Here is a 20724-nt window from a genome sequence, read left to right on the forward strand (position 1 = left end):
TGCAAATAAGTACAGTATTTTTGCAGAAATATGTGTTAGTGAAAGCAGTACACATATGAAAATACCTCTTAAAATTACCTCGTAAACTCATGGACCATAAAGATTAAAATACTATCGTTATTAAAAAAATAATATAAAACCATGCAAACAATTTTTATGAACTGATTGCTTTTCTTGATGACACTTTACTCACCAAGAATATGCATTCAATGAGAAAGTCCATATATTATTATCCGGTATACAACTTATTTTACGGCGAACTATATTGAATGAAGAAATATAGATAAACAAATCTTTTAAAAATGCAGCTGGAAGCTATTGAGCAGGATTCAGCAAAACGAGAGGAAGCTATTGATTCCATTCACTTTTTTGTATTTAGTAAATTTATAATTATAAGTAATATACCCTAAATTATTCGCATAAATACACCACTATATTTTTTGTTTCACAAAAACAGTCTTTAATCAATTAAGCATTTCATTATGCATGCTGGGAAAATTATGCACACATGTGCAATTCAATCATCATCCATTAGCTTTTTGAACCGGATAAGATATCGATTTTACCAGAATTAAAATTAAATAATTGACCTCCATTTGGACAAACTATTAATCACCTTCCAACCATCAACATAAAGACACAAAAGAATTGTTACCTTGTAATGATTCCCGCAAGTTTTAAAAACTAGAATCATAACAATATGGCTGTACGCAATCAATTTAATGCTGAAATGGTAATTACCATTTACCATGTTCTGGATTGATTTTATGTATCCGAACATTTTGCTTGCGAATTTGAAAGAATGCGGGCTGGGCAATCTTTTAGTCAGCATTTTTTTGTGCTTGCTCATCAGATCATACCATGCATGCATCACATTTATTTCAGTGGCATGACAGTTTACGGAGACACAATTATCTCTGTCACTAAAATAACTGGATCGCAAAAGACCAGCAATTCTAGGGAGCATACTTGTGCGTATTTTGTAAGCAATACACATTCCCTGGGAACTCATACGGACTATATGCTCTCGGGCATACGACACACACAATACTGAGTAACCAGGATCGATGGTTACGTCGTTTAATTTTAATTCTCAATATCGTTTAAAACTGTTAAATGACGTTTTTCTTAATTGATTGTGTTTAGAGTCATATCTTGATATTTGGTTATTTCAATATAGCTTAGTACATTGTACTGCATCCTTCAGCGGTACATACGAGTCATTCATTTTGGAATATACATCATTATCATAGTTCATATTTACGAAATGTTTACGACAAACCTTGAAGCGGGAACGGTGATTGAACACGGACCACCTACGTGAGAGTCAATGTGCTAATAATGTGTGAGTATTTTGAAGTGTTTGAGTATCCGCAGCGCATTAGAATGCATTATGTGTGGACTCGGAGTTTGTTTCAGTATGCCTACCTAATTAAATTTCTAGACTCATGAATGTTGGGACGAATTTTGAATAATAGCTGCAATTTCTAGCTATCTCTTTGTTACTGAAAGATTTTCAATTTTGGTGCGGTCTACTGTTGTGGTGGTAGCAGGACATCCCAGAGTCTCCGGTTTGTCCGGAATGGTGACCACCAATCAAACTCACCGGCTGCCGGGTAAGGGCATTGATCCCGGGTCGCCTAGGTGAGGAGCTTATTTTGATGATAAGGCCTTAGTAGGATATTGCATACCACTTAGGCTATATAGACACTTGACAATCGTCAAAATCCAATAATATTTCTAACTGCACCTTCCAAAACTATGGTAAATTTTAATTGGTTTAGAAAACATTTTCAGGGTAAGTCTTACTTTTGACGGACATATACGACTGTGAGGCGATGATGATGATATCGATGATAAAGGTGATGATGCTCATAATGATGATGATAATGATGTTTTTGAAGTTTACTACGATGACCAAGAGGATGAAAACGACCAATCCAGTATTGGTTTATGATCATTTGACGAAAACTATCCGATGATGGTGCTGGTGTTGATAACGGTAGTGGTTTCGCTAATGACGACGGTGATGATTGTAAATGATGGAAGTGATGTAAGTGATGATATAAAGAAGATGATGACGTAAAAAAAAATCCTGAAATAATCGTAAATTGATGGTGATCGGACTAAGAAGATCCCATGAAGAGATAACGATGGTGGCACTGCTGGTTAGTATGATGTTATTAATTGTTATGCTTAAACAATAACATATATGCAATTTTTAAGTAGAACGATCGTACAACTTACCAGACAATCGAGTCTGAAATAATAAAAAGAACATATTTATAGTTTGACTATTGATAACACACGTTATATTATTCAAATGCACTTGGTAATTTAAAATTAATTAAAATGTTATTCAATAAAACCGATGAACTATATATTTAAAACACAATTATAAGGTGTCAGAAAAACTTCTATCGGAAAAAAACACACAACAACATCGTAAGAAGAGTCTTAAAGGAACCTCTTCACAGATAGACGAACCGACAAAGTTCCAACTTTTCTAAATTTTGTCTTAGAGTAATATATATATATATATATATATATATATATATATATATATATATATATATATATATATATATATATATTTATTTATTTATCTGCACCAGGAAGCACCAGAATACAAACGACGTAGCCAATATCTGATAATACGTTTATATGCTCTTATAATCCGAATCTCAAATTAAAATAGTTATAAACTACTTGGTAACGCAAACCGTTTAATTAAGCATGTAATGCCAAATTTCAAAATTGCCAGAACCTTTCAACAAGTCCCCTTTAAACATTAAACTGAGTTTCTGTTGTATGGTAAAAATCATGTAATTAAAAATGTGTACACGGATAGTGAATTGCCACTTTTTTACAGATGCATGTATACGACACATCGATTGTGTGCTGCGTTTTTATGTATACGTGTCACTAAAGGCCTAGTTATAAAAATAAATGCGTTATCACGAAAGTTCATTACACATTAGAATCGTCGCATATTTAAATCTTTATTTTCGTTCATATAACATTAACCTTTAATATTTGTCATCCATGTCGTGTTTTTTTAGGAAGACGCAAATGGAATTTTGAAAGTACATTCGTATACTACTCATATTTCATTACATTAATATTCAGTTTTTAACTAAATTCCCCTTACCTGTTTTTTATTGTCTTTATCATCGCTTCGGTTCGTTCAGATTGGGTTTTATTTTCAGACTCAATGTATTTCTCGAATGAATTTCTTTGTAACACGTGAAGAGGTAAATTATACAAATGATCTATGCTTGCTTCAAGGTCACATATCTGTTGTTGAAATGTATTCATTGTCTTCTCTGTATGTTCATAGAGTTGATTGGAATAAAAATCCTTTTCGCTTGTTTTTAAGTATTCCTCTAGGCGAAAGTTGGTACGTGTATTGCTAAATGAAGATACCACTTTCCATAGCGATTGCAACGTGTTAGTCATTTGTGTTATCCGACGTACACAACTAGTAAAGCTATAAGTCTTCTCAACGATCGTGTCCACATCACCATACACCTTGCAAACAAGAGTTCTGACCCTCTTTTGCAGATCAGGGATATGATCTATAAAATTGTAGTAATTTATCTGACTTATTGTTGACTTTACATCTGTTCTAGCACTGTTTGAGCGTTTTTCGTCGTTATCAAATCCTGAAAATTATCAACATATATGTTTCATTATTAAATAATAATACATGCATTTATCGAATGACCAGATCACGTTTAAAAAATAACAAGCACCTAATATAATTAAAGGGAATGTGACATCGAAAATGGTCTAATGTGGACAACTCTGTATAAGATTTACAAAGGAAATTTTAGCACATGATATAATATGCAAGTTATCTTGGTATTGTACCAACCTATTTAGTATTTTTGTTGATACCGTGTGTCGGCTCACCTATTACGTATACATCGCTATATAGTAAAGAAAGAATACACCATGGCACAAACGGTATTGTTCAGTGTGTAACTCAAACGACATTGTAGATGAATATCACTATATTTGTGTTTGTACAAGTCAATCAGATAAACGAAAAAAATAATTCAATTAAAGACGTCCTGCGGTATATACAAACGCAGTTCGTGTAAATTCAAATGATAAAATGGAACTCTCTTAAAACGTAATTTAATTTTAAATGTGAAAATAGTAGCGCAGTTTGTTCGACTTATTATAAATGGTGTAATTTGAAGTATATTTAGGCAAAAAGAAACGCATTTACTAAACCAGTCTTACCAAATTATGTGACTAGACTAACAGTACACGATCTAGATGGCATATATATTTTCTTACACAGCTGGACATCTAATGGTTGACTGGGAAACATAGTTCCCGTGAGTTATAATGCGGGCTAGAGATATTAAATGGGACCTAACATTAATTTTTATTGAGTAGATGGGCGTCCACATGCATAATTTCCTTGCATATAGCCGTTTAAACACGCATTAATATTTCGTTATAATTATGATCATATGTCGGGCAAAATTGCAATAAACAAGAAATAAACCATATTTGCTAGTCACGCCTCTTAACAGCGTGGTAGTGTAACGGGAACGTCCCGATATACTAATTATCTTTACATGTACTACGTGAAAAGATGTTATTTGCGAATTGTTCTTTTTTGTATTTTTACTGTTCAAATATCGCTGTTTTTATATCGCCTTTCGACTCTCGCGTTTTCAAAAAAATCAGGGGAGACAAATTGATAATAAATGGTTATAAATTACTGTAGCAGCGTTTAAAAAAAGCGAGAGTCGACAGGCGATATGATTACATCGATATTTGAACAAAAACAAATATCGCGTGTCGCTTCGTGTATCGCGCGAAATATCGTGTGTCGCTTCGTGTGTCGCGCTAAATATCGTGTATCGCTTCAAGTGTCGTGTGTCGTGGTCTAAAATTAGGGTAATATGAGAGATATTTGAATTATAAAATATCGTGTATCGCTTCGTGTGTCGTGCAAAATACCGTGTGTCGCTTCGTGTTTCGTGTGTCGCGCTTTGAACGCGAGACACGATACTTTGCGCGATACTCAAAGCGACACACGATAATTTGCGCGATACACGAAGCGGCATACGATATTTTGCGCGATACACGAAGCGACACGCAAAATTTACCACGATATATCGCCTTTTGGGCTACCTACACAAGGGAGATAGTTCGTGGTACATTCTCGCGCGTCGCTTCACGTATCGCGCTAAATATCGTTTGTCGCTTCCTGTGTCGCGCAAAATATCATGTATCGCTTCGTGTGTCGTGTGTCGCCCTTGATGAAAGAAGTTCGAGATTATAGATGGCACTATCCGGATTCCGTTAGTCACTGTAGGCTTAGTTTGATTAACGTAGTTTCACACATTTCTATTGTACACGCTCGGTTGTTTGTTTTGCGGTTAACATAGAAATGTAAACTACTGAAACGTGTTAAATAATACACGTTTAAGCTATAAACTGTTTTTGTGTGCAATTAAACCTAATTTGCTCAGCATTTCTTTAATACCAAAATGCGTTTATTTTACATGCTTTAAACAGTTAATAAATAATATTGTGCATATTTTTCCATTTGTCTTGTATGTCTTCTGTTTATTATTATTTAAACATAACTTCGAAATATACTTTTTATCAATATTTCCAGCAATGTTAAGCGGCATAACATATAGAATGCATTTAAGTGCTTAAGTGCTACACAAAATACAAAACTGTATCCAGAAGCAATTGGAGAATGAATGAAAGCAATCTTGTCCTAACTTCTTTGTCGCGAAATCGATGATTCGATTGAACGTTACTGTTGATTAGGCATCGCATGCTTTAATACTTGTTACGCCTGCTGAAGTATTCGTTTGGCCGAAATTATAAAACAGAGGAAACGGCGTTTATCCTGTATACTTGACCAGAAGGTGATTTTATTATTTAAGACTAATCGTTATGAATTTAAATAACCGTTGCTGGTTTCCAGAGTGTTCGTGCCTGGATCCTAACATGTCCGTCAATCTCTTGGAAGTGGTTTTGAGATTTTGTCTTTGTTGCGCTTTTGTTAAGCTCTCGACGTTTTAAATGCCTACTTAATAAACTGAAGGGCAATCGCACGGGTGAAATCAATTCATAGTATAGTGTACACAAGTTTTTTTTCTTTTTCACACCTGAAAATTAGATTAATATTAAACATGCATTTAACAATATTAACTCTATAGACAAATCCAAGAGAGTGAAACATGGATCAAGATGCTGTACCACCGTAGCCCACTTTTATGTTATAATCGCTTATACAAAATATCAAACGCACTGTAGTGAAGTTTCAGTAAGAGGCAGGTTTAAAACCAAAGAGCGCTCATAGGGTAAAACGTCATTAAAATCAAAGTGGAGTTTAACAGCACTGTCTCTATAACTATCTTATTCGTGAGTTCAATCTTGCTCGCTGTTTTTTTCTCAAAAAATGTCATAGATCATTCTTGTGTGTAATATAATATGTTCCGGTGATATGAATTGTTTTGTAAATCGAATTTCCTTCACGAAATTAAATTCGTAGTGTAATAGGAATCTAATATTACGACGACATATTAATTTATTTGCGATTGCAAATAATAAATATTTGCTGTAGTTTAAGCACGTCTAAAAATGGAGCTGTTTGTGTTATTTATAGAGAGTTATCTCTATAGCACCCATAGGGTGCTAAACAGTGAATTATTGTGTTTTGCAATTTAATTCCATTTTGTGGATGGTTTAAACTGACAGGATGTACGTTTTAAGATATTGATCTGCCGAGTGTTGGGGATGAAAATGCATTAATCTTGAAGCATCGGTTGTGTCCATTTCAAAAAGGACTTTAAAGCCAGATCAGTTAAATTTAATTTAAACAATTTGTGTGATGTTTAGTGGCACACCACTCCTAGAATTCATCTGTGAATATACCGTGCACTGCGGTTAGTGGAAGTTCTGAACAAGTCTAGAATTCATGTGGATGACAATTCCAATTCAATTAGTTTTAACAAAGCACATGCTGCTCCTCATTAAAGCATTAATAAAGTACCGGTGTATGCTTGTTTGCTATGCCGGCCTCAATTTTTATAACAAGTAGTTCTTGATGAATAGGTATCTTTGCATATGTTTAGACTGTAGTTATTGTTTGTTTTGTTACGATATCGTTCATTATTGTAATTTTCTATGGTATAACGTATGTTCAAATTTAAACTCAGACTTCACACTTCAACCCACAAACAAGAAAACGTGGATTATTGTACATATACGAAATATTTTACCAGGACTGCGCTCAGTGTGTAGAACTGTATTTTTCTCAAAACTTAAATCTGTGATGAGCAGGGTTAGGTAAGTTTTCAATAATCAATTTGTATGATGTAGCCTTATAAAACAACTCACATTTAGATGTTTTAAATATATTTATGCGCACGGATTTATGTGTGTGTGTGTTTACATATTTAGAACTATCTCATAATTTCACCATGTTCATGAATGTTTATGCGTGTATACACACTGTCGACAGAAAATAAAACAATCTGGAAAATAACTTAATTGTATGCATAAAAGCCGATATAATTTATCACGACAATTAATACATCGATGCACTGCAAGGCGGAATTTAATTTGTTTACTGAATATCGTGGTTACACATTAAAATCCAGAGGGCGAGAATGCGAGAACGCGAGAGTACGATGTCGAGAGTGCGATAATACGATGACGAGAGTGCGATAATACGATGACGAGAATGCGAGGGTGTGAATATACGATGACGATAGCGCAAGAATACGATGTCGAGAGTGCGAGAATACGATGACGTGATTGCGAGAATACGATGACGATAGTGCGACAATACGATGGCGACAGTACGATATGACTATCGGTTGTCGCCATCGTACTATCGAATTGTCGCCATCGTACTATCGCGTTGTCGCACTGTCGTCATCGTATTCTCGCCTTCTGAATTTTAATGTGTAACCACGATGGCCCTAACTATATTCCGTATTTTTTTTTAAATACTTAGAGTCGTGTCGACCTGCCCTCGTTTAAAAGTGTGTTTGCCTAAGAATTAAATTACAATTTAGACGCATTCTTTATAATACTATTCATTTTCAATCCGTATAGCAGTGGATGAAACATGGTTACAAGAAAAGGTAAAAAAAAAAGTTTTATTTTTATTTTTGATTTGAAACCATTTACGAGAAATTTAATTTTGTTTTTGTATTGATTGTGAGTGTTTAAGTACTTGTATGTTGCTGTACTATTTCCCAGATTTACTAAGAGTATTTTAAACGATAATGTTGCACCGATAATTATTGCAGAATAATCCAAAATATAATTTTATGTCGTAACTTTAAACATTTTTCGGCATTGCTGACTTTTTTCTGTTAAAGTTGCGGTTTATAGTCTACTTCGATATACATCTTCAGCCGACTTCGACATTAACCCCCCGATCACTGGGATTTAAGTCGTCCGTTTACATATGGCGCACCAGGCAGCCACGGCAGATGGACTTATTTCCCTCACAGGTACCCATTAATACACCTGGGTGAAGAGGAGCAAGCGTGGAATTAATTTTTTGCTCAGAAAAATCCAGTGCCCGAGTGGGATTCGAACTAGGGACCTCTCGATCCCTAGACCAGCATCCCACCACTAGACCGCTGTCCCCACTTTTCTTTTATTGCTAGCATACGTATATGTAACCATTATAGTAAACCGTTGTACGCATAACACTTTTAACAGATTTCGTTGCAATACAAAAAGAAATAACCAAACTCGATAATAGTATCAGGGGATAAATTAGTGTTACCGCGCATAGTCTTGTATTCAAGACAAATACACAATACAGGGGGACACATCAAACGAATTGCGACAAATAAAGATAGATTATAGCTTGGGTAATACGTTTAGAATGTAAAGCATCGTGGGTTCAACCTGTTTAAAGGGTTGTTGACCAACGACCTTTACCTATGACAATTAAAAGGCTGTTAGTATTATGCAAGTTTTCTGAACGCGTGATAAAGTAGGAGCACGCAACATTAAAATTAACAGTTATTCTAAAGAACCGTTCCCAAATCCATAGGTAGGTTCCGTCCATAATTATTGCAGACTATTAACCTTAGTAAGACTCTGTTCATACGTATTGCAGACTATTTATCTTTGTTAAGCTCCGTCCATAAGTATTGCAGACTGTTAAGTTTAGTAAGTCCCCTTCTGTATTTATTGCATACTAATAAACTTTTAACGTAACAGCGTATGCATATTTTTTATTCTTATACAATGCATATTATGTTATATAGCAATTTAATTACAGATAATATTAATAATACAGATAATATAAATGATATGATAGAAATTTACAAGTACAAACTGGTCCAGAATGTTTGAAGGTTTATTGTTAGCAAGTAGGAACACGAAATATCCGTGCATGAGAAATCAAAATCTGGAGACTGAATATTTTACAAGCCATTCAAGTGATATTATCTTATATAACTATTGAAATAGGCCGACTTTATTAACATTAATCGAACAAACTTGCATCATCTTGTTTGCCTGGTTGCATTCATCATATAAAATGTGCGATGGGAAACATGATTTTATTGAATTATAAGAGTACATTACAAATTCACATCACATCTAGAATGATTGTTCGATAAGTGTGTAAATACGGTATTACCTGAATAATTTTGTTAATCCAGGGTGTCAGTAATTCAATACATTTAGAACTCAACCAATCGACAACAAGCACGTGAAGAAATGGACACTGATGACCAATCGAAATTATAAGGGAATTTCATGTAAATTAACCTGTTGACAAAATGTAGATGTTTGGTCAGAATAAGATATTCTGCGGGTAGATTTGAGAGAACTTTGACTTGACACTTAGAATCGTAATTAAAGACTATTTGAATAGAAAATAAAATAAATAGTTAGAAATCATTCAGAGATTTATTGTGTTTTTATCATTCAGAGACTTGTGTGTTCCTATAAGACATATTAGGTGCATTGACAATCCGCTACGTCACAAACTTAGTAACGTTTCGTCCTATTATTATTGCAGACAATTAACCTTAGTAAGGCTCCGTAATTAACTATTGTACACTTATTACCCTTGTAAGGCTCCTTAAATAATAATTTAGGACTTTAAACCTTAGTTAGGCTCCGCCCAAACTTAGCGCAGACTATTCACCTTAGTTAGGCTCCCACAATAATTATTGAGGACTTTAAATTTTTGTTTTGCTCCGTCCATACTTATTGCAGACTAGTATTGATTTCATTCTGTGTTAGTGGGGATGTTATCAACGGCTTATCCATTGAACATATTTCTTTTCAATAGTGAAGCTTCCAGGGTGTCAATATAAACGGTTGTTATTACTCTGGCAGCTATTGAAACCCGATAAGTCAAAAATATATATATAATACATTAATAGAAAAAAACTTTAAAAAACCCATCAGATATACACATCAGATATAAGTATTGTTGACCATATTTACCTATATAATATAGTGTCAAAACAACAATACTTGGTGCACAGTATTAAGAGATGTATAAGGTTATCTGGGGTTTTAATATTCTTGGCTTTTTCAATATGTTAGTAATTAGAATATGTTGTATACTATTTATGCAGATTTTGAGGAACACATGTATCCAGAATATTAAAAAGGTGATTCAAAACTCTAGTAAGGCAATTTTAAGAACAAACGACACGTTTGTTCAGTTTCAACCATACCTTAATAAAGGTCATACAAACATATTTTGATTTAGCTGATCACAATTACGTACGTCTTTACACAGGTTGAATATTGAGACTTGCAGTTGTACTAGACGCATTTCAATTCAATTATTTTAAAGACATTGCAGTGTCTTTATTTAAACATGAGTTTCGTGTTATTTTTAAATGTTAATTTTAAACGGAATTTCGGTGCTTGCATTACAATCTAATGTACAACAAACAGAAAACATACATACATTCATCGAGCGAAAGACACCAGAAAAGAACATGGTAATAACAAAACTAGTTTGTTACATTTATCTGTTTTTGGTTTGATCACATGATGCTTATATATCGTCAATTAAGTTCGATTTGTGTTTGTTTGATACTGCACACATTAATTCGTTGCTTAACGATAGATACCTTATTTTTGTTGAACATTCAGAATTTCGATATATTGAAAAAGGTTGTTTGTGATGACCTCTGTAGGTATGTAAAATGAATATATTGTTGCTAAATTAACAAATTGTAATATATATTTGTCCACTGTTTTCTAAATTTATTAGCGTGTTATTGTGGGTTATTTATTAGACGCTTTTGTCTATCAATATATATTTATATATTAAAAACTATAGTTTGTAAAAAAAAATTTAGTTATATTATGATTCGTAATTTAGTGTGAGTCTTAAGACTGTTTATTGTTTTGTTTCGAATAAGCAGTCTGAAATATACTGTTACGATTACACTTTGACGAATTGTACGCTGATATTTCTTAAAATACTTTCAATTATTGTGTTATTTTATTGTAAAATATCTAATAGTTTTGCCTTCAGACACCAAATTGATCCGAATAGGTATTCTAGGAAAAGATGTATTAATAAGTAGATGAAAATTTTATTGTTAGAATAGATAAACATACTATAAGATATTTATCATTAATGGCCCTTCTTAATGTGACTTTCTGCCACAAAAAAAACCCTAATAACTTAGGTACAATTTACTGTTTTGTTCATTTCTTCATTTTTGATTTTCGTACATAATATTTTAAACAGTAAAAAATTTAACATGTTTACATTGAAACGTCTTAATTTACAATTGTTTTTATTGTATTGCCTGTTAACATCGCAAGTCCGCTATCAATGTGTCCACTTTTGGCCTTCTGAGTATTATTTGAAATAAACTAAAACTAAAATAATGTCGATGGGAAACAAGCGGCGTAACGTGGTATAATATTCTTCGTTAAGTTTCATTCACGTTTGACTGTTAAGAAACGTGTAATATGTGGAAGTTAGAGATGCAGTGGCATTTTAAAGGACAACAGTTACCAATTTGATGTTATGTTTAGCGTTCACGGGCGTGTAATTTTTTTTTTTAACAAACTTAACATATGTTTCACCATATAGAAAATGAAGATGGATAGTGTATACGTAATGCCTTAAACAACGCATTTACAAACTCCGCAAATGCGACTCAATTAAAACACAAAATTGTTTAAAACTCTTGGCTTTTAAATTTCTGTTTTATTTGTTTGTTTTTTAGTTATTGACATTATTTTTTTATTAGAATAGGGACTTTTACCAGTGCAAACAACTTACTAGATCTTATAATTGTGAATTGTATATTTTGTCTTTATAATTAATATCGTATTGCTCTTTTAAAATGCGTATCAGATCATTGTTTAATTTAAAGATTATACATAAAAATAGAATATTATAACATGTATGTATGTATGTATGTATTTATTTTGACCTTGCGGTCAAGGATAACCCATGAAAGTGCAAGCACTTATTTCCAATGGGGTCTTTTGGTTTTGCTGAAGAGACAGCAAGCAGAAGAGACAGTATTGGGATACAAGGAATCCGGGTGCGATACCCTAGCTCTTTGCGAATAGATACCTTGGTTCTTTTACGTGCTCAGTGTATAGCACCGATACACGCGAGAATTACCTGGGTTTCATACCAGTACATCTCTAGTTGGGTGGGAAACACTTGAAGCATTTCTGAAATTTTCAGTGCCCCGGCAATTGTATGATTTATCAACACCCATTACGATAAAAACATTGCGCTTCAGTTCATATTACATTTAAATATTTCTTTAAGAAACTAAAATATAATAATTAGTATTTCTATTTGTGAATGTTCACATGCTTCTACGGTCATTTTTAGATTGGTGATGAAGGTTTAACTGACTAAATTTGTCCTGACTTATTTGCAAGTTCCAAGATTTAAACGGGACGCTAAACATATAATACAATGTATATGACCTTATTATTCAACATCAGCGTTTAGTTGTGCGATCAAAGAATGTGACATGCTACTTACGAAAAGGATCTTCTACAGTCGCCTGTCGACAGCACACGCGTTGGACAAGATCGTATATGTGCCAACATATGTTTAGAGGAGGACATATAACAGGTCTCATTCCGTACTCCTTCAGTATGAAGTATCGCTGATAACACCACAGCGATTCCGATCGCTTATGAATACCCTCGAATGTGTGACTAAAAATTTGAATAGGCATTTAAAATTAACATCCTTGCTCTTTAAAACAAACAAACACGTATACAACATCAAAGCATTTCGAAAACTGTAAAATTGTATGTATGTATTATTAAATAAAGAGGTATTTTATTCTCTGTAAAGGCATAATTGAAGAACATGAATATAATATTAATTTCAACAACTGTCAAGTGTTTCGACATATGCTAAATATACCTGAACATAGCAATCAGAAGGTTGAGAAGGAGTATATTGGTGAAAAGCATATAGATCCCCATCATGATTGGAACCACAATCTGTCCAGTTTTGCTTGGACAACGCGGATATATTCCGTTTGTCCAAAGCCTAACATCCGTTGTGCAATCCGCAGAACCTGTTTGGAAAATGATAATTACTAATCGATTCTACTGCGGTCAATTTCCATGATAAAAATTCATACCTGTAGGCTGTAGGTGCTTGGAAGTTCATGATATGATTAGTTATAATATACATTGTACAATCATATTATACACAAATTTAGATTTGTTTTGGTGACACATACATACCTTCCGTATCTTCTAGAAACAGTTCTCCATAAAGATGCCAGTAAGGTCTTCTTATTATTTGTCGAAATGTTTCCCAAGTAAATGGAGAATCAGGGAAGAGGATGGAGTGCGAGGCAATCGCGTAGGATAATACAAACACCACCAAAATAACAAGGAAATACACCAGGTCCTTTAACTGGAACAGAATACACACACGAGTTAAGTGATCCAACATATCTCTTGCTATTTTGAATAAAACGTAGAGATGTGTATATAAATATCATATAAACCCTTGCAAACATTGGTTGACGTTAACGAAAAAGCAATGGAAAAAACTTGCGATTAACAACAATTGAATGTTTTTACTGTCTGTTATGAAATATTGGTAATATGCGAGGGTAAACAAGCTGTTAATGCTGTTCGCCGATGTTCGATAATATCGTAAACACTATTATGATATTTATTATAGTTATATATGCTCCAGGGGATGCTGGGACTTAACTTTTAAAATGGCATACACATAATTTTGACAAGCAATGTGATTGCTCAGATATCATTGAAGTGATATAAATCGAACGTCACGGATAAGAAGACAATTTTTGTTATAATTGTTTGAATGTGTGTTTTTCGAAGTTTATGAGGTTCGTCCGCGCCTTAAGCTGCTTTATGTGTAGAACCGACATGTACACCACCTAATTAAATTTCAAGACTCCCAAACAATGGAAAGTATATATGCAATGTCAAGCTATTTAGTTGTTAATGAACGATTTGAAATGCTAGCGTGATCTTCTGAGGGGGTGGGAGCCGGGGTACCCTGAGGAAACCCCACCTGTCCGGTATGATGACAAACAAGCTCACATGCTTCCGGAAAGGGGATTGAACCACAACGATAGCAGGACCGCCCTATGTAATTATATATTTCTATTTCCAAAGAAACTCAACATGCATAACATACATATTATATTTATTGAATATTGTAAATGTCATATCTATTTTTTTCTAATAATAATTTATTAGCTGTATTATTTTGTCCAGTTAACTGCAACCATACAACAATACAAGAAGAACAATAATCATTCTCATGTATTGACCCTTTCAGTTGAGTTGCACTCGCAGTATCTGTATTCTAATCGACAAAATAATGCATTTTGCTTGCTTACTTTAAACTTATTTTCCATAAAAAATATGAACCACTTTTAAAAACGAATTTCTAATATGAGCACTAAAAAATATTGGCAGGTTTCAGACATGAACTACACAACCGAAAATATTAGTGGCTTTGCGCTATTGCCATGTCGCTACTGATTGAAGATCTTCTAATATTAACAAGGCATGGTATTTATTATGTAACATTTAGACACGCTTACGAATCTCACTGGATAGACTATTCATTTGGACTAACTACAACATCTCGCATCCTATGAAGATTTATTTATTTTTTAACGAACTTATCCGTTGATGTTCATTAGTATGTTTAACGTTTGGTTGTTCGATTTTCGCTGTATAACAGCATAATGACATAGAACGTCTCTCACAATTTTCCTGACTTAGTTTACATTCACCGACATATACCAAGCTATATAACGTGATGAATTCATGTAAAGATACTGTAAATAATGTATCATAAACGAAGCTGGGACGAGCTGCTTCGAACTCGGAGAAGAAATTCGGATTTACTGTCCAGCGCTCGAGTTACTGAGGCAGCCGTTTCCGTGTTATAGTAACATTATGGATGTAATAATATCTGGCGTACAGGGCTTAATTTAAAACATTATACAATAATATAATAAAAACACATAACATCACGTACCATTTGTTGAATCATAATAAGTTTGGGACCAAGAATATTTTGAACAGAGAATATGTGGATCAGTATGAAGAAGAACGCTACAAAATCGACAGCAAGCACGACTCTGGGCCAATCCAACGCGTCTTCAAAGTGTTTGAATCGCAGTCCAAATCCGATAAAAAACATGGCGATTGTACACATATCAATGATATTCCATCCATTCGAGAAGTACTCTTTTTTCTCATTCGACGTAGCCATCTGGAAACATATCACACATGAATACGTGTATATGGTGAATAAGCACTTGTATTAGGTCTCTGATAGAAAATATGGGTGTACTTTTGATATAGTTGTAATATTGTCTCACGAGCCCTACGGATAAAGAATCAAATCTATATCGGGAATGGATCTACCAATGCCTAATACGTAGAGTTAAGATTTTGAGAGCTACATTTACGCGCCGAATAAGCAGCTAAGCATTATTTTACAGAACAATATATAAAAAATAATTAAACATAATTGCATGGAAACTCCATTTCTACACAATTTTCCATAACAATTGTAATGACAACACGTAGATTTTGGATGCATTCCCAACTTAAACCAATACATATATGCATGTTCTGTCCAATCTCGCTAAACGCTCGATTTAAACCTTTATTGGGGAACTGCCCCACACGGTAGGTTTTCAGAAAAAAATGTGTCATTTCAAATAGCAATTCATTCAGTTAAAATTATAGGTGATTAAAAGAAGAAATATTGGACGTATGTACGAAAACGTAGTAGATTATGCTGAATTTAACATCGATATTAAATGGACGATATCCTTATATTTTGGCACATGTAAGAGACTTTAGTGATTAAGTATAATACGTTGATATATCATGATAGAAAATGTAAACTTTCTGGTTAACACACATAAATGGTCCCCTGCCGATTAGAGATTCCTGCGAATTAAAAAATACTTATCAAAAGTCTATTGGATATTATATAATTTTAAACTAGGTAAAGCACAAGTCTATGATACGATTTACCTGCAAAATCATTCCGATGGATTTCATTTCACACATAATAGTAGTTTATATTAAAAAATCAATTCTTTGTTTGAGATAAACGTTGTTAAACATATATTTATTTAAAAAAGGATAAATATTTATAAAGTAAAATCGTTGATTATATTAAAGTTCAATAGTATTAGACCTCAAATAAATTCAACATATACATGCCCTATTGCATTGAAGTTTATTTTGGTTTGTGCTTTGTAAGTCATGTTTTATCTTCAATAAAATAAAATAATTAATATAATGCAGCCATTAAACTGTTATCATTTGTTGTTTCTCTACAGCGTGCGTTTAAGATCACAACGGAAAACACGATTTGTATAATTTTATCTGTGGGCCTTCCCCAGCTCATGACATCATAATTTACTAAATACTTTGCTACCCCAATGCGATTTAGATCTTCAGCAAGTGTACCTGCTTTTGGCTGTAATGGCTTTTTAAAATCTGTAACCGTTATAGAAAACCAAACTTAAGCATAACAGACCATGTGTTACGAGCAGAACAGGGCATGTATAACACAGCTTGCAATCGTAGCAGCCGAGAAGTGTAGGATACTAACCTACGCACTTGGAAAAAAACATAACTTGGCGTAACACCATAAGCCAATGTAGCAATACAAGCTCGGATCAAAACTTTGAAACAAATACTTTGTTATCGAGTACAAGTTATGTTATATCTTCAACAAGTGTGCATGCAATGACCGAGCCTTTATGGGATCTTTAACCTTTGTAGGAAACTAAACTTTAGCATAACAGACAATATGTAACGAGCAAAACAGGGCATGTATAACAAACCTTGCATTCGTAGCAGCCGAGAAGAATAGGATACTAACCTACGCATTTGGAAATCAAAGTACTGAAAGTACTGGTGTGACGATGCTTTTGAAGAGAATTGATATAAAAGCATCAATTTAAGTTTATAAACATCATAACAATTGTGTATGTGGGAACGAAACTTTTTCGTACGAAAAAAAATTGGGTACGAAAAGTTTGGGTACGAAAAAATTATGCCTAAAACAAAATTTGGGTAGGAAAAAAAATTTGGTACGAAAAAAAAAATGGGTACGAACAAAAATTGGGGCTGAAGCAGCATCGCAAAAATAGGTTTTAAAAAAATCCGGGAAGACAGTTGACGCACAATTACGCCTAACCCTCATGTTTAAGTTCAACAAATACAACAAAAAAGAAAAAATAGCCTGTGCAGTCAGCCTGTGCGGACTGCAAAGGTTAATCCAGGACGACATTTGACACACAATTATGCCTAACCCTCATGTTTAAGTAAAAAACTAAAATAAATAAATAGCCTGTGCATTCAGCCTGTGCGGACAGCAAGGCTAATCCGGAACGACATTTTACGCACAATTATGCCTTACCCTCATGTTTTAGTAAAATAAAAATAAAACAAAAAGCTTGATCAGTCAGCCTTGGCGGACTGCACAGGCTAATCCGGGACAACATTTTACGCACAATTATGCCTAACCCTAATGTTTTATTTAAAAAAAATAGCCTGTGCAGTTAGCACAGGCTAATCCGGGACGACACTTTACGCATAATTATGCCTCACCATTACGTTTTATTCCAAAAAATACTAAAAAATAGCCTGTGCAGTCAGCCTGTGCGAACTGCACAGGCTAATTCGGGACAACACTTTACGCACAAGCATTATGCCCAGTTTTCTCTGAACAAGGCTCAGAACATATGACATATATAGCAATCTGGTTATATGTTTTATTATGATGTATCATAGAGATCAACACTTGTGATAAGAATATTTATTTGTCAATTGTTACATATTTTAATAAACATTTTCTTCTGCATTTGCCAAGTGTTGTTGTTGTTTCCCATATTTCAATGATAATAAGTGAGGTATGCCGAATGACAAAATTGCGCTAACTCAATCGGACCCTTTCGGTCTTCTAGGTAGGTCGCCATTGTGAATTTTTGTTTCATGGTATGACAACTTAGACGAGATGCTGAAGCAGCATCGTCAAAAACATAACTCGGCGAAACACCATATACGAATGCAGCAAACCATGCTCGGATCAAAACCTAAGCGGTGTCGCAACTAAAGTTTGCATTACACAACATACATTTAATACTTTGTTATCGAGTACGTGTTATATCTTCAACAAGTCTGTATGCAATGACCAAGCCTTTTTGGAATCTGTATCCGTTGTAGGAAACCAAACTCTGTCATAACAGACCAAATGTAACGAGCACAACTGAGAATATAAACCAAACCTTGCATTCTTAGCATCCGAGCAGTGTAAGATCTTAAACTTAGCTATTGAAGAAACAAAACTCGGCGTTACACCACATGCCTATGTAGTCACGACCGAAGCGGTATAGTCTCTGTTGCAGCCTTATTCTAGGCAGAAGCCTAAGCGGATAAGCAATGTTTGCAAATCACCCACAGTTTATGATAAAAAAGCAGTTTACTTTGCCTTTAACTATTAACAAGTTATACGCGTACCTGTTTGAATGTTGTGTCCCACGAGCAGTAATAATGTTTTAAAAGCACTAATGCGATGGGAGATAATTAACCATTCATTAAAAACTTGTTTCCAGTATTCTATTATCGTGTTTTACTCAAACGTTCTTTTGTATTCGGTACATAATTCCCCAAGATCAAGGCTAAATTTTTCAAATATAATGTATACTACAAAATATAGACTATTTTGAAATAAATCATAACGTCGGAGATTCTTATGTTTTGAAAACAACGTTTAGGCATTTGGCGATTGTTTTCTATTATGCAGCTTCTGGAGTTTCACTTCTTCATATTGTATATTTCTCGTGTATTGACGTGCGAAAAAAACAATTGTGAAATGAAAATAATGTATGTATAATATAGAGCAGCAAAACAGCATATTCTTCGAAGATTTGTAGTGAAACAAATCGGGTTATCGCTCTGGTGGTTTATGTTATGTATCGAAACTATCATGTTGGAAATTACCTCACACAACACAAATTACCGATTAATGGGGTTGTCAAATATTCTACTAGTATTTACATTTTTTTTACACATACCCATTGTATTTGTGTTTTTTTGTTCTATTATTTACCTGTCTTATTTCTTCTCCCAGTATAGCCAATACCCATGTCATCAATACATATTCAAAGTTCGAGATCGTTGATGCGAGATCAAACAGCAGTACGAACGCGAAAAGGCTCAGAAACATCACATACGATATCTGTTGATCAACAAGGTATTAGATACAATTGATAATAGACACAAGGTCTGTTGCCATTACAAATTATTGTCTTTATAAATTTATATTCATGTATAGTTTATAATGGAAAATGAAAGAGGGTCATATGTTTGTAATAAGTTATCGTTGCAAAAAAAAATCGCCTTAACCATAACCAGCACTAAACAATTCTTAATAATTGAAAGCAGGTTTAGATAATGTCCACAATAGTGCATGAAGTTTAAATACGTGTAATAGTATAAAAATGCATACCAAATTATACGCAAGTTTTGTTTTTGGAGCTTGTAAGAAGTCCTTGATCTTGCCAAGGTTTGCACAGATCTTTTTCGGTGCTGTTCGTTCGACTGTGTTGTCCTGGGTCGTACTTTTGTCCGTTTTGTAATTCAATAGTTTTAGCGATAACGCTGGACACATTATACAAGAGAAAAACTGAAATAGCAAAGCATTAACAGAATTAATTATCATAATAATTTCAGAATAAGATGCAACAATATCGGATGCGAATAAAGCAATGGTTGTTCTTATAAACATATACAATAAGCGAATACATTAACATAGTTTACACAAGAAATTCATACATACTCACATATCTGTCGTGGCTTATTATGTTACTACATTTAATTTGTTAAATCTTTTTGTTCATGTGTATTTATATATTATATGTGTATTGATCTCATCGAAAACATCACGCCATCGTTTTCTTTGTATTTCCAAACAGGTTTAGGAGCTTATTGAACTTCTTTTATATTGCGTCTAGTGAGGACGATACACGTAGAAGATCTTTTTCAGGCAGATAAGTGTGAAAATGTCGCTAGAAATCTTATTTGGACATAGGTGAAGCGTCTTTAATTGGTATTACACTTAAACGCGTCACCCGAGGCCAATTTAAATACATATTTACCGAAAATTTGGTTTGTTTGTAGTATGCGATGTGATGTTTGAAA

General features: G+C 33.8%; 1 protein-coding gene across 1 annotated transcript in view; it reads right to left on the reverse strand.

Annotated features, from left to right (window-relative positions):
- The window catches only part of LOC127839010 (transient receptor potential cation channel subfamily M member 1-like), a 313774-nt gene that overhangs the window by 280235 nt on the left and 12815 nt on the right, over positions 1-20724 (reverse strand). The window contains exons 6-11 of the mRNA XM_052367158.1: positions 20033-20209; positions 19634-19762; positions 15530-15766; positions 13741-13915; positions 13412-13568; positions 13019-13197 (exon numbers count right to left, since the gene is read on the reverse strand). Of these exons, the coding sequence (XP_052223118.1) occupies positions 13019-13197; positions 13412-13568; positions 13741-13915; positions 15530-15766; positions 19634-19762; positions 20033-20209 (1054 nt within the window). The remainder of the gene's footprint in view (positions 1-13018; positions 13198-13411; positions 13569-13740; positions 13916-15529; positions 15767-19633; positions 19763-20032; positions 20210-20724) is intronic.

The sequence above is a fragment of the Dreissena polymorpha genome, chromosome 7 (genome assembly GCF_020536995.1).
Source record: "Dreissena polymorpha isolate Duluth1 chromosome 7, UMN_Dpol_1.0, whole genome shotgun sequence".
Lineage (NCBI taxonomy): Eukaryota > Metazoa > Mollusca > Bivalvia > Myida > Dreissenidae > Dreissena > Dreissena polymorpha.